The sequence below is a fragment of the Phasianus colchicus genome, chromosome 5 (genome assembly GCF_987193195.1).
Source record: "Phasianus colchicus chromosome 5, bPhaCol1.hap1.1, whole genome shotgun sequence".
Classification (NCBI taxonomy): domain Eukaryota; kingdom Metazoa; phylum Chordata; class Aves; order Galliformes; family Phasianidae; genus Phasianus; species Phasianus colchicus.
In genome coordinates this window covers 54,179,980-54,193,926 of record NC_143440.1, presented here as the reverse complement: position 1 = coordinate 54,193,926, position 13,947 = coordinate 54,179,980, and the positions used below count along the sequence as shown (strand labels likewise).

The following is a 13,947-nucleotide window of genomic DNA, read 5'->3' as shown; positions in this document are numbered from 1 at the left end:
GAAAATACGTGGCTTGCTTCACTGCTGAGCACAGTAGCTCTGTCATGTGGCTTGGTAGACTGTAAGGATGCTAATACTCGAGAAAGAGGATCTTTTTCATGGTATGGTGGGGATTTGTTTGTTTTTTATGCTGTACTTGAAGAGGAAGAGAACAGACCTCTTTCTTCCCTGCTGTTCTTCTGGAGAAAGTAGGACTTAGCTGTCTAGTTAATTAAAAAAGGCTTGTTCGTTCATAAATCAACTCAATCGTATTCTTCATTTTTAAGCTTGCACTTGTATCAGTCTTGAGATAATTCTTCTCTCAATTAAGCAACTTGGCAAACTGCCCATCCTCTCAGTATGTTCAGGATCAGCTTTCTGGGATGCCGACAGCCTTGTGACCGAATTGTTTAATTCCTCCTTTGTGCTGCTTAACCAGCGTGCTGAAAGCCATGTCTTCAAATATGTATGGCTGTGTGCAGTGACCCTAGGCAAACTAATGAGAAATGGATGTAAGCATGTGAAACTAATGATTAGAACAAGGCATGTAAGAAACTGCAGAGCTTTCTTTCTTATGTTTTCTGTAGATGCCTTGCACAAAATTAGGTGACAGGCTGCCCTGACAAGCTCTATTATCTGCACTGCCGTTTGCTAGTTGGCAAGCAGCAAGCTCTGCTTCCAGATTTACACTGATATGGATCAATTTATGTTGCTGTGGGACTTGAAGGGAAAGTGGTAGGGCATTTCCTCCTTATTTCTAAATATTCATGTGCTGCTGCCAAAGGTTAATTGTAGTGAAAGGTTCATTTCTCTAAATCTTTTCATGTTACTTTATTATTATTATTTTTTTTTTTCCTCCCACAGAAATTGGGAATTAGCAAAACTGATCCTGCAGCCTTGACAAAGGAGGAAGTAAACTTATTTGTGAGATTAGACATTGATCCAGCCACCATAACATGGCAAAGAGGTACAATAACATTGAATTAAAGTATTGCTAAAAAAAAAAAAACAACACCAAAACTTATCAAATGAAGTTGCAAGTACAGAAAGAACAAAGTTTTCTGGGATAAAGGGAAGCAAAGCAGTGCTGGTCTCTCTATTTGGTGGGATGGGTGCCTGCAGATGGGATCCTGTTTCTAAAGGGTCTGACACCAGGACTTGAATCTTAATCTTTGAGAGTTCAGACTGGGCCTCACTAATTGGAGCAAGTTTCTGCTTGTGGTTTTGATGGTCACTGAGAGAGTTTTCAGTTTGGCAACCATAGCAGACAGTCTTTCTGCCTGCTCATTTGAGAAAGCACTGAGAGCGAGGAGAGGCTACTGCTCTGGAATTAAACTGAATTTTAGTCTGCCCACTTGCTCTCTTGGGGACTGACAGCAGAAAAAGGCTCAATGTTTTTTTAAAACGTGTTTAAAGATACCTCGAGTAAGATCAATCTCTGGTCTTACTGAATTAATATTTCACTAACGAAAGGAATTTCAGATAAGAGGGGGAGGGTGGAGAAAGGTGATTTAGACCCCAAGAGTATTGCTTTTCCTTCTTTTTATGAAAATACGATGTGAAATTATTCTCCAGAATTTGCTTCATAACCTATAATGGAGCTAAATTAGTCTGCCTCGTGGGAAGTATTTAGAATTTTTCGAGAAGCTAGTTTAAAAACAAAAAAACAAAAAACAAAAAACAAAAACAAAAAAACAAAAAAAAAAGCAAATTTAAGCCAGTATTTGATCGTTTGTGTTTCAAGGGTAATTTGAGCTAATGGGGTTATAGGGAATGTCATTAAATAGTAGAATCTGACTGTTTTATCCTTTCATTTACAAAATGATAATTTCATTTCTTTTTTCCATAGTAATTTCCTGATTTCATTTTGACTAATAATGGTGAAAAAGAAATTGGAATAATACCAGCAGCTCTTTTTTTCAGAGAGGTTTTTGGACTTGTGGTTATTGAGCACACAGGGAAGTAGACTTCCGGGTGTAGTGCAGTCTGCATTGACTGTGAGCATCTTAACATCATTGCAGTTCAGTTGGAGAGGATGGTGTCCCAACCTGCCTTCCTCTGTTCATGGCTTATCTAGCCAAGTGTTTGTGGTGGTATGTAAATGTGATTTAGGCCATGCAATGTGAGTTCTTACATCTTTCTTTTTTCATCCTCACAGTACTGGATACAAATGACAGGTTCCTTAGGAGAATCACTATTGGACAGTCTCCAACAGAAAAAGGCTTTTCACGAACGGTAATTATTCTTTCTTGCATCTTTTAAAAAAGCACTTTGAAAAACATGATCCTGAAGTAAACTTCAACTCCAGATGTTTGTCTTACTGGTACCTTGTTATAGAGACAGCAGAAAATCTCTTTGGCCAAGCGGTTACATTTGCTACCAATGCAATGTGTAGTTTTAATATCTGTTCTTTTCATACCTTTCTTGATTGTTGGATTTCTGAATTGGGATAATTATGGCATAGTAACAGTGGCATATGAATGCTCTCTACAAATATGGTACGTGGCAATTGCTAATCTTATGCAGTGCACGTGCTTTGGGTGGGATGCATCTGGCTCTAATTCAACACAATATCTGAGCTTGTTATCTAGATACATTGTATACATAGAAAAATAGGCAATCAGGACCATGATTTCTTTCATCCTTTAAGTAACTATCAAATTAGTAGTTCAAATGAGTTGTGCCCATAGAAGCCTCTTTTTATTTACTAGAAAAGGTCTCTAGGGTGCCTAGCTTCAATGGAGGTATTGTGTTTTATCAGATGAATTCTACCTTTCGTTTGCTATAGAACCAATTGTTGGCATGTTTTTTTGTTTTTTCTTTGTCTTATACTGTACTGTTTAGCAATGGTTAGATGTGAGTTAGTAAGCTCAGTCTTCAAAAATGTATTGTTGGTATTAATGTTCCTACATGAATCACCAGTTTTGTGCCAGGAGGGAGTCATGTAACAGCAATGGAATGAGTATATCTTACTTTAATTTGCAGAAAATAATCTGATTTGAAACTTTGAATTTAAATTGCATATATTCTGAGAGTAACATTTTAGATTTGTTCTCATGGATGTATGACTGTATTTATTTTTTATTATAATGGTGATAACTGATTTCCCCCCCCCCCAAGAATTTGAGTAAGGTAAAGATTTCTGCTGAGGAATATTGATGAATTCACATCTTTATTTGTCTCTTGAAGGCTCAGTTTGACATCACAGTGAGCAGTGAAATCATGGCAGTTCTAGCACTCTCTGATGGCCTGGATGACATGAAAAAGCGACTGGGCAGAATGGTAGTAGCTTCCAGCAAGAGAGGAGAACCGGTTACAACAGATGACCTTGTAAGAGAGTCATTCCATTCTTGAATGCTAACTTTCTTCTATTACTTTTGAAAGTCCTTGGATTGAAAAACATTGAGATGGTTCTGTATGGTTACTATATAGAATATTAGAGATGAAATTTTAGTCTCTGGAGTTAGTAAGGTATTTCTACTTTAGTGTGGCTAGTGCCTTACACAGAGACTGTACATACATGTGTTTTGGGCAGGGACAAAGGGTTCTGTGCAATGTACTGTGTATCAAATCAAAACTAGCACCATAGAAACTAAGGAGAAGTACGTGGTGGGTTTTAAATAAAAAAAGCCTATTTACAAATGAGAAGAATTCAGAATGCATCCTGCTGGCCATCCGATTTTTTAAGCTTCCTGGAGAAAAGAAAACATAAAGCAGGGACAAAGCCTGGTGCAAATTTAATTACAGATGATGAGATATCTTATGCTGAGAGGCTGTGAATGCTCTAAAAGTTGAACGTGTGGAAGGTTTCCATAAGGCAGCCTTTGTGAGAGGCACAAATCTATTTCGACTAAATGAAATGTTTAATGTTCAACTAGTGATGTCTGTTACCAGTATGTAGTTATAAGCAACAGCTGCAGTACTATCTTGCAACTGTCCACTGGTGCAGTTCTTGAAACCTTTGTGGAGTGTGTCAGTTAGAACTCTCCCATACAGTGCTTTGGCATTGTTCAGGGGACAGCTTGTGCTCCAGATGCTTTTTCCAATAAATATTTTGTAGGTAATAACCCTGTCTGGTGAAAGTGAAGGGAATTGAGCTCTCTATGTGAACTGTGCCCCATGACTTGGTCTCAAGACAGAGAACAGGCTCAGGACTGTTCCACTAGTCAGCAGAGGAGCACTACTGGTCTTCTGTTATGTTTTTGTTTTGTGTTCATCCCACAGTAACTCTAAGAAGCAGTTGATGGGCAGTACGGCCTGACTGTGGAACTTCAGCAAAAGAACTAGGCTGGGAAGCACTTATCTGTAAAGTGTCTTGATGTGAGACATTTGTTGGGTGTGAGAAGGAACATGTACCACAGTTCTGTAGGCAGCTTTGAGATTTTTAATTCCTGATGCTAATCTGCTGTCATGCTTTAACCTTAAGTACGTGAGTTAACCCCCCATTCTGGAAAACAGAATCCTCCTGCTACCCATCAATGGTGGGAACCTGTGTAGGGTTGCTCTATGAGTTTCACATGGGGTCTAAGACTTGTAGTTCTTAAGGCTTTTTTTTTTCTCTTTTTTTTAAATTTTGTGTGCTGTAACTGGAATGGAGTATGATACCAGGTCTGTCCAACAGGTTCTTGGGTTTTGCACATTTTTGCAGTGGTGGGCATTGGCTTGCTTGGTTAGGACTGTGTTGCATGCCTCTCATACAGGCCAGACCATGGTGATTGTAGAGACCAGACTGGCACAATAAAATGTCCAGATCCTTCTGCTGTAATATAACCAGTATCATGAGGCTCAAAGGAACTGGGAAGAAATGAGGAATCAAAAACTAACTGGGTTTTCAGAGGAGATGTATTAAAGTGTTACTGATTGACAAGCCTGAAATGTCATCATGGAAATCTTGCTCTGTATCTTTCATTATTCTAGAGATGACTGAAGTTTAAAGCTTATCCATTAAATGTTAACTAAGCTTTCATGTGGCAAGATTGAGACTAATGAAACATAGCAGTGAATGTTTTTTAAAAAAATATAGATGTATAATTGAGTGCTGCAATTCAATTGACATTAAAAGTGAAGAAGAAATTGTCTTGAAAAACTTTCCCTGCTTTCTGCCATTGAATGGGGCACAGGAAAGCATGTGTACCTAAGGGTTACTCTCTTGCTACTCTTCCTTTCTCACCTCGTTATAGCACTGAAAGAGCAGTTTTTCTTTACTGCTAAGTAAGTTGGCTAAGCAAGGTCATAATGGAAGAGGCTGCATTCACCAGAAATCACCAATTGCTGCATATTCTGCAGCAACTGCTGGTTGTGTTCCTGCAAGCTCACCAGGAGGTCTTGACACAGTATAGGAACTGTCTCAATACATCTGGAAACTGATAGCTGTCTTTGTTTTTTCTTTTAGGGAGTGACTGGTGCTCTGGCTGTCTTGATGAAAGATGCTGTTAAGCCAAACCTCATGCAGACGCTAGAGGTGAGCACGGATGATTTCACTCTGTGTTCTCAGAAGCAAGGAGCATCTGGTCAAGTTCATTCATCACTGTCAGTGTGGACTTACTCTGTTTAGACTTGGAAGCTTATTGTGGTTTCCTACCTAAGATTCAGGTCTGCATGTGGGATGGCTCTGGGGAAATGCAGTACCTTGCTGTGTCTGTTTTGTTGAGCAATGTCAGGAAATGTTTTGAAAATCTAGATGGTATGGGTGCAAGAGATTGGCAGAGTTGCTAAGATTTAGCCATCCATTTCCTAAGTGGGTTAATATCTCCACTTCTGCAGATTATAATAATCCAGTTGGCGATGCAGCCCTTAGTACTGATAACAAATACTTAATCAGAGGGCTTTAAGATCTGTTTTCTAAGAACTTCTTTTTTTAACCTTCAGATGCTGTAGTGCTTAGCTCCTGAAATGATGCAGATGTGCAAAATGTTACCCCCTGATTTTCTTTGTTTCTCTTTGCCTCCCTCACCCTTCTTCTAGGGAACCCCTGTGTTTGTTCATGCGGGACCTTTTGCCAATATTGCACATGGGAATTCTTCAGTGTTGGCAGACAAAATAGCACTGAAGCTTGTGGGTAAAGAAGGTTTTGTTGGTAAGTGTGTGCTGTTTGTTTGTTTTTCAGGGAAAGATTTTCTGTTTGTTTTTTTTTTTTATCATGACTACCTTTGCTGTTTTTTGTTTTTTTTTCTGTCCCAGAAGAAGCTTCTGATTTCTGTAATTAGAGTGTTGATTTCTCTGCCCAGCAACCTCTCAAACTTCTGTGTTGTTGTTGTTGTTGTTTTCCAATTCCAGTTACAGAAGCAGGATTTGGTGCAGATATAGGCATGGAGAAATTCTTTAACATTAAGTGTCGTTATTCTGATCTCCGGCCTAATGTGGTGGTGTTGGTTGCTACTGTGCGAGCTCTGAAAATGCATGGAGGAGGGCCTGCAGTAAGTAGTAAACAAGGTTTTATTTAGGCCCAAGGGGCTTTTGTTCCAGTCCAGCCACTTAAAGCTCTGTGGGGTTTGATTTGCTTATAATTGTCTTGAGATTTACAGTTATCCATATGTCCCTTGCAAGTTGCTGTGTTGTAGTATGTTACATATACATACTGGCTCATTTTATGTTCCCAAAGAAGTATGCTGGGGTACATTTGTCCTTATCATAATCTTTAGTTTTGTTATACTGTGAGAGCATCTTGGCAGTCTTTTTTTTTTTTTTTTTCTTTTCCTTTAGAAAAAAAAAGGATCAGGCTGGAGTAGAATGGTGTATCTTGATGCAGTTTAATAAGAATCAAGTGCAAATTGTCAGAATAAAAATCTGATGGGGTACCCTCCTATTTTTTATTTATTTATTTATTTTAATTCATTCTCCAGGTCACTGCTGGGATACCCTTGCCAAAAGAGTACACGGAAGAGGTAATCTTATCTTCTTTAGCTGTTGTGACAGTTGACCAATTAATTGTATTCATTACACGATATTGTCATTCAGTGCACGTGTGGATGGCTAATGTGTGTCATTTCTGTAGCTGGCAGGGAATTGCTTCCTTGTACAAGCTTTAAGGTTCTTTTTTTTTTTTTTTTTTCTTTTTTGTTCTAATGCTGTTACTTTGGCACTGCTCTTTCAAGCATTTATTGTACTTGACCTAGCCAGCATTCAGAGCCTTCCTTTTCTCCTGAGCTTGCATAATTGTCTATGCGCTCAATTTTTCATAGTAATGTCTGCTCAGTGTCCCTTGACCCTCTCAGTATAGAGTAATTGCCTAGCTGAAATATTGTCTCTGAAAATATTAGGAGTGCCTGTCTAATTACTCCCTTCTTAGCAGCAGCAGTTTTGTTTTCTCCCTGCCCTTCTTTTGCAAGCAGGGAGGAAAGTGAACTAAATCTGTTTCTGCCCTTCTGCCTCAAATGGTTATGTATGCTTGGGAATTGATCTGGTTCAGCTTTTTCACTTCTAACACTTTTCTATGGGTTACTCTTTTGATAAGAAGGGACGAAATGTCTGCGCTTCCATGAATAATCTCTGATGCTGTAAAATGTAAATAAAGCAAAAGCTGTTATCACAAACTTCAAACAAATGTCACGAAATTCACTGCTAATGATATTCAATACATGAAGATGGATGTGTCATAGAGGAAAATGAGGTTTTACTGTGAGGAGATAATGAGCATAGTATTGACTTAAGAATAACAAAAAATGATAAAGTGGTTTCTCCTACCTTGGTTTTCATCTTCAGCTATAAAGTTATTAGAAACATTCATTCCTTTTCCTGTTTTCCATGCAAGACCATGCACCGGTCCTAAGTGTTCAGAAAGCAGCTCTGAAATTTTGCCTTTGTGGTTTCCATTCCTGTTTTGGCACTTATATAATGAGCTATGGATGCAGTGGATTTGGAGCAAAGGTTTCACTGTCTCTCATAAAATGTATGTTCTGCTTGCTCTCTTTTTTTACAGAACCTTCAGCTGTTGGCAAAAGGTTGCAGTAACCTAAGCAAACAAATCCAGAATGCTCGGTTGTTCGGTGTCCCAGTAGTAGTGGCTGTCAATGCTTTCAAGTAAGTGAGCTGGGCTGTGGAACTGATGCATGAGAATAAAATGGTGGCACTTTTTATGCTACATTTAACACACTGTCTTGTTTTCAGCACTGTCAACATGTTGTTTGCAGAAAGCAGCATTCTGCAGTGCTTGAAGATACTGAATAAATAGTGGAGCTCTGCTCAGTCGTTTCAAATGCATTCTCTAGTTTAGTTTAGCTTAGGATCTTGTAATCTATGACCTATGTGCCACTGCTTACACCCTAACTGGCTAAGTTACTGTAGACAAAAGGTGCCTGTGACAATATGGAATCTAAGTTCATAACAGATGGTGAGGTGCCTGTGCTGTAGACCACACTGCATTCAGTGGTCTGCAGTATGGAATCATGCCAAACCAAGAAGCGTTTAAGGCTCTGCACGTTGTACTACAGAGGAAACACATTCTGTGTGTGGTCTTTCTTTATACAAGCAGAAGGGCTTTGAACTGCTGCATTAAAGCTGATGCCAGTTGAAGCAGAGTAGCAGGTTAAGGGTTGTTCGTCTGAAGTGAATGCGTATTAGCTGTTTTAGAGAAAGTATGGTTTTCAGCACAGTGTGCACATGATATAGAACATCTTAGCATCTCCAAATCTGCAAGTACTAATGCCTTTTTGAGTTCTCATCTGAAAACAAGAGTTGTGTTGTTGATACAAGCACAAAGTCTGGAAAACTGTTGTTGGCAGTCTTGGATTTCTGCATATAGTTCCAGGCCAAGATCTTGCTCCTTTTCTTCTTGGCATGGCATCCTTCACCAAGGTGGAGCAGCCTTGTGGTAGATAACTCCTCAGTAGATATCCTGATGGCTAGATCCTGTGATTCCAGCATTTAACTTCTGTTGACAAGAATGAGAGAAGGGTAGAACAAACCATTCATTTACTGTGCATACGTTCTGATACAAATACACAAACTTTTTTCTTTACAGGACAGATACAAAGGCTGAACTGGCTCTTGTAGTACAACTGGCAAAAGAAGCAGGAGCATTTGATGCTGTGGAGTGCACTCACTGGGCAGAGGGTGGTAAAGGAGCTGTTGCATTGGCTCAGGCTGTGCAGAGAGCATCACAGACACCCAGCAACTTCAGGTTCCTCTATAATGTAGAGGTAAGAACATGCATGATTACAGAGGTACTTTTTTTTTTTTTTTTTTTAAATAAGTTAGAGATTAGTAGGCTTAGTTGGTTGAAAGTTGCCTGAAAATCTGCTCAGAGAACCTGAGAAGAAAATGGCTTTTAGAAAATAATATTTACTCCACAAGTCTCAAATATCTAGTTTGTCATTTCCTGTTGTTTTGACTACTAAATGAAAAATAGTTTACTTTTGATAGTGAAAGATGCTACTCTGACACAACTAGAAATGGCAAACAGGTTACTACTGTGATAGACAGACATGTTCCAGGGTAGGAAGAAGTTTGAGATTCTTTGACCTGAGACATGCATTCTTGTCAGAACGTGGACTTGAACAATTGTCATCAAACTTGTTACCTTACTTGAGAATTTCTGGGTGTGCATGGTGCTTACAATGAGAATATAATAGGCTGTGGAACAGAAAATGAAATGTCCATTTCTAACTTGTTTCTTTCTCTGGAAATAAATCTTCCAGTTTTACAGTACAGGTCAGGTGGAAGAGCGTGCATGTTTGTGTGTGTGTGTGCATATTTCTGACTTTGTACTTAAACAGATTTGATGGTGACTCAGAGGTAACAAAGTCACTGTTAGTTACCATGTTTTGGCCTGAAAGTGCTTGCGCCGTGCTCACCTGCCTGCTTTTTTCTAGCTTCCTGTCATAGATAAAATCAGAATTATTGCACAGCAGATCTATGGGGCAAGTGACATTGAGCTACTTCCGGAAGCACAGGAGAAAGTCGCCGTGTACACTAAGCAGGTTAGTTTTCCCTGTCACCTGATACCCAGTGATGCTTTTCATTTTAAAATAATCATACTGAAGTGGTGTTCAAACTGCATATAATAGGGGATCATCACCCAACATGTGTCCAGGGCTTATTGGATGCTACCATGGCAGAGGAGGATGAGGAGGTGTTGTGGGAAAGGAGAAAGTGGCCCTGGCTTTTAGTGCAGAAAACAGAACTAATCTGTCTCAGAAATACTTCTCTAATGTTGTGTAGGGGAAAGAAGTGGAAAGCAGATTCAGTAGTCTCTATATTCTCCCATGTATACTTTCTGCACTCTCCAATTTTTTAACAGTTTGGGAATTCTGGAACTACAAATGATCAGACTGGTGCTAAATAGTTTCTGGTTTTTGTTATTGTTGTTTGTTTTATTTTTTGTCCCACTGAGTTGTCCAATCAGTTTTTAAACCCATATAAATCTTGGGCAGTCACAGCCATGTTTTTTCTTCTTGAACATGACATTCTTGTAAATTTAGCTGCTTTTCAGATACCTTCTGCATTAATGAAGGTTTGTAATGGGTTGTGTAGAGGAAAGCAAGGTGAGAATTGTCCATACTTTGTTTAGTGCGCTTGAATAGTTTTACTTCTGGATTTCATGTACTGCTGGCATATGTCATTTCTTGTTTTTTGTATTTCTTGTAAATTCCTTTACAGTTCTACCAAAATACCATAGCTGTATAATTGCTTCTTCGTCACAATATGCAATTATATTGACCAAATACTTCTAATTAACCCACTTCAGCTGTATGAGCACTTTTAGTTCTGAGCTGTTTGAATTAATGTTTTGGGAAGAGTGTAGAAAGTAAGCTAGATATCTAGATATCCAGCACTTCCATAATGCTTCCATACCATCAACCTTTTCCTTGGTTGGACGTGCTGGGATCCCTAGTTATTCTTCCCTTAATAGTAGGAAGAGAGAAAGAATGAGGGTGCAGAATGGTCAATGGATCAGATAGGCGGTGGGTGAAGAAATTGCATAAAATGACCTGGTAACACTGAGGATGGTAAAATAGAGCAAAAATTTTTTGTGTACAGGAATGGTTACTGTTTTTTCACTTACTTCTGTCCTCTTTCTCTTTTCTTTTTCATTGTCATGCCCAGGGCTTTGGAAACCTGCCAATCTGCATGGCTAAAACTCATTTATCATTGTCTCATGACCCTGAACAAAAAGGAGCACCTACAGGTTTTATTCTGCCAATCCGAGATATTCGGGCCAGTGTTGGTGCTGGGTTCCTGTACCCACTGGTAGGAACGGTGAGTGAGTAAAACCCTCAGCTGTGGGGTGAGAATAACACTTCACATACATTCCATTTATGAAAGATGTCTTCAGTGAGAAGAGCTCTTGTCATTTACAGATGATGTTTTAGTAGTCCAGTGCATTAGATGCCCTTTGCAGGGGAAGAGGGAAGCTAAAATAAACCATCTGATCACTTGAACATTTAGCAAGCCTCTAGTGTACTCTCCATGTCCCACATCTCAGTCTTCTTGGAATTCAGGAAAAGGGTGAACTCTGCACATAATGAATAGTGGGAACGGCAGACTGATGGAGGGGCCTGCCTGATGCCCCTGTGATTTCGAATTCCTGATGCACTTTGCAGTATTCCAGCTGAAATCTCTGTGTGCCAGCAGATAGTGTAGAACTAAACTTTTCCACAGCTTACAAAGCAAATAACTTTTGATGAGACAGCTCCAAAGCAAAGCTGATCTGTACTGTTTATTGTTTGTCAGTCTCCCTTTCCATTATTTTCTCATCGTTTTGCTGATCATCTGTTTGCTGTTTGGCCTGTATCAATTCCAACAGTTTATTTCACTGTGCCTTTGAGTTCTTATTTTCTGTTCTTTGAGATGATTGTCACGTCAGCTGAGAAGTAAGAGAGTAGCTACAATGGAAGTAGGATCCTGGCATAGCTTTGATATGAATGGGCTGGCAGAAAGAGGAGCTACTTGCAAAATGAACTGATGTTCAGCTTTGTGTCTAAAGAAAGAATGTTGGGATGAAAGGCTCCACTGGAAATCTTATCTGAGGAATCTATTCTGGGAGAATGTTAAGTAACTTCTTAGGTTATTGCAGGAGATGGAGCAGTTGGAGCAAGCAGCCCTGTCTTTCTCACTATTTTTGGGTCTCCATCTTTTTTTTTTTTTTTTTTTTTTTTTTTTACTGAAGCCTTCATGGCAACATTTGTTTTAATAAGCTGCCTTTCAAAACTGTTAGTGTCACATGGCTCAGATACTGAAATTTGCTGATTTAAGAGTTGTTTCCTTTCCTCCTTCAAATGTTACCCCTCATAGAGCCAGGTAAGGGTTTCCAGATTACCCCAACAAAAATAAAATAATCACATCCTGACTGAAGTCTGGCGCACCTTTCTTATCAAAGAGTGCTATGTGTTTTGGGATACAGTAAAAGATAGCATGCTCCTGTTAGTGACTTTTTTTGCAAGCCAAGAAGATTTAATTCAAACAGTGATTATTTTTAATATTTTTTTTAAGTACTGCAGAAGGAAAGAGTACACAGAAGTAATGAGACAGACAAAAGATGATTACAGACATTAAAGCTGAAGTTTTGTCTCTTTTTTTAATGTCTTCACTTTCTATGAAGCTGCAGTTTCCCTCCTGCTCCTTGCACAGATTTGTAATGTTTACTCGGGCATGCAGTTAATCATGATGTTAATCATGATGCTGGATTTAAAAGTAAGCCCTCCAAGTGGGGACATTAAGATCTCTCTTCTGTGGTGCCTACTAAGGCCAGGAAAGGGATGTCCTTTTAAGAAGCAGCCCATTTTGAATCAGATCATCGTTTTAAACCATTCAACAGGATATGTGCTAGCCTCAGAGTAAGTTTTTGGCAGCCACTGAACTGTGAGCTGAAAACACAGCAAACATGCAGCTCTCTGCAGAAGTTGTGTGAAATTTGAGGTGAAACTAATCACCAGTGTGTTAATCTTGTTATCTGAAGTTAATTGAGAAGGTATGTCACACTTCATTTTTCTCAGCCTCTAAGTTTTGGGTTTTTTCCTTTCTGGCTCAGAGTTGAAGCTGTTGTACTTGAATGAAACTTTGTGGTATAAAAGGAAATACAAGGATCATCTAGATTTAACTTTGAGCATGAAATGGTAATGAAAATGAAACAAATGGTTGAACTCAAATTGGTTGGGTTTCCTTCTTATATTGTGCCACTGGAGAACTAAAAACGAATTACTGATTCAGCTCTCTCAGTGTCCTACATGGCACTTCTGGAAGTTGTGCAAATGCTATAAATATGTTCTAGTTGGTATTGGTTTTATTTGAACTTTGTAAGGGAACTGATAATATCTGAGCGGTCTAATTTTTTCATGCAAATAGTGAGAATTGCCCTGCATTCTTTTCCAGCACATGCATGAAAGGGAGGAGGAGGAGCTTCATTTCCCTAGCTCTGAAAATAATTGAGTGCATTAAGCATCGTGGACATTTGCGCAGAAAATTCATAGCCTGAAAGGAAATCAACCCTGTAGCATATAAAAATTCAGTGCATAGTTTGCCTTTAGGTAATAGATAACAGAGTAGCCTCTGTGGGCTGCCCTATGGGTAGGAGAGCAGGAAAACTGACCAATCCTTTCAAAACACAAATGGCAAGAAGGGTTACATCAGGCCTGTATTCATCAACACAGCAGCTCCTGTTGTAGTGGCTGTCGCTCTCAGCTCTTGCTGTGGCCCTCTTGATGTGTAGGTGGAGACCTACAAAGCTGTGCAATTCTCCAGAGATACATACATAAATAGGTGCTTTTTTGTTCTGCATGACAGTGGCGGAGACTGTGGTGACAACTGAAAACACTTCCAGATGCTTCAGATCTTGTAATACTTTGCTCATGAAAGCAAAATATACAACTGAACGTAAAGACAAAAGGAGTGAGAGCCATATCTGAGGTCCACTCTTCCCTGTCCTGGAAAGCAGCAGCTAATGACAAAAAGCTGGTGCAGACCTAGCAGTCATTCCAAAGGGTATGATTGAAGTGACTTCTACCTCTGCACAAAGCATGTACATCTTGCAGT

General features: G+C 39.2%; 1 protein-coding gene across 1 annotated transcript in view; it reads left to right on the top strand.

Moving 5' to 3' along the window:
* The window catches only part of MTHFD1 (methylenetetrahydrofolate dehydrogenase, cyclohydrolase and formyltetrahydrofolate synthetase 1), a 37,936-nt gene that overhangs the window by 22,107 nt on the left and 1,882 nt on the right, over positions 1 to 13,947 (top strand). The window contains exons 16-26 of the mRNA XM_031605581.2: positions 844 to 946; positions 2,138 to 2,214; positions 3,169 to 3,309; positions 5,372 to 5,440; positions 5,944 to 6,055; positions 6,256 to 6,395; positions 6,822 to 6,863; positions 7,898 to 7,998; positions 8,939 to 9,116; positions 9,789 to 9,896; positions 11,023 to 11,175. Of these exons, the coding sequence (XP_031461441.2) occupies positions 844 to 946; positions 2,138 to 2,214; positions 3,169 to 3,309; positions 5,372 to 5,440; positions 5,944 to 6,055; positions 6,256 to 6,395; positions 6,822 to 6,863; positions 7,898 to 7,998; positions 8,939 to 9,116; positions 9,789 to 9,896; positions 11,023 to 11,175 (1,224 nt within the window). The remainder of the gene's footprint in view (positions 1 to 843; positions 947 to 2,137; positions 2,215 to 3,168; positions 3,310 to 5,371; positions 5,441 to 5,943; positions 6,056 to 6,255; positions 6,396 to 6,821; positions 6,864 to 7,897; positions 7,999 to 8,938; positions 9,117 to 9,788; positions 9,897 to 11,022; positions 11,176 to 13,947) is intronic.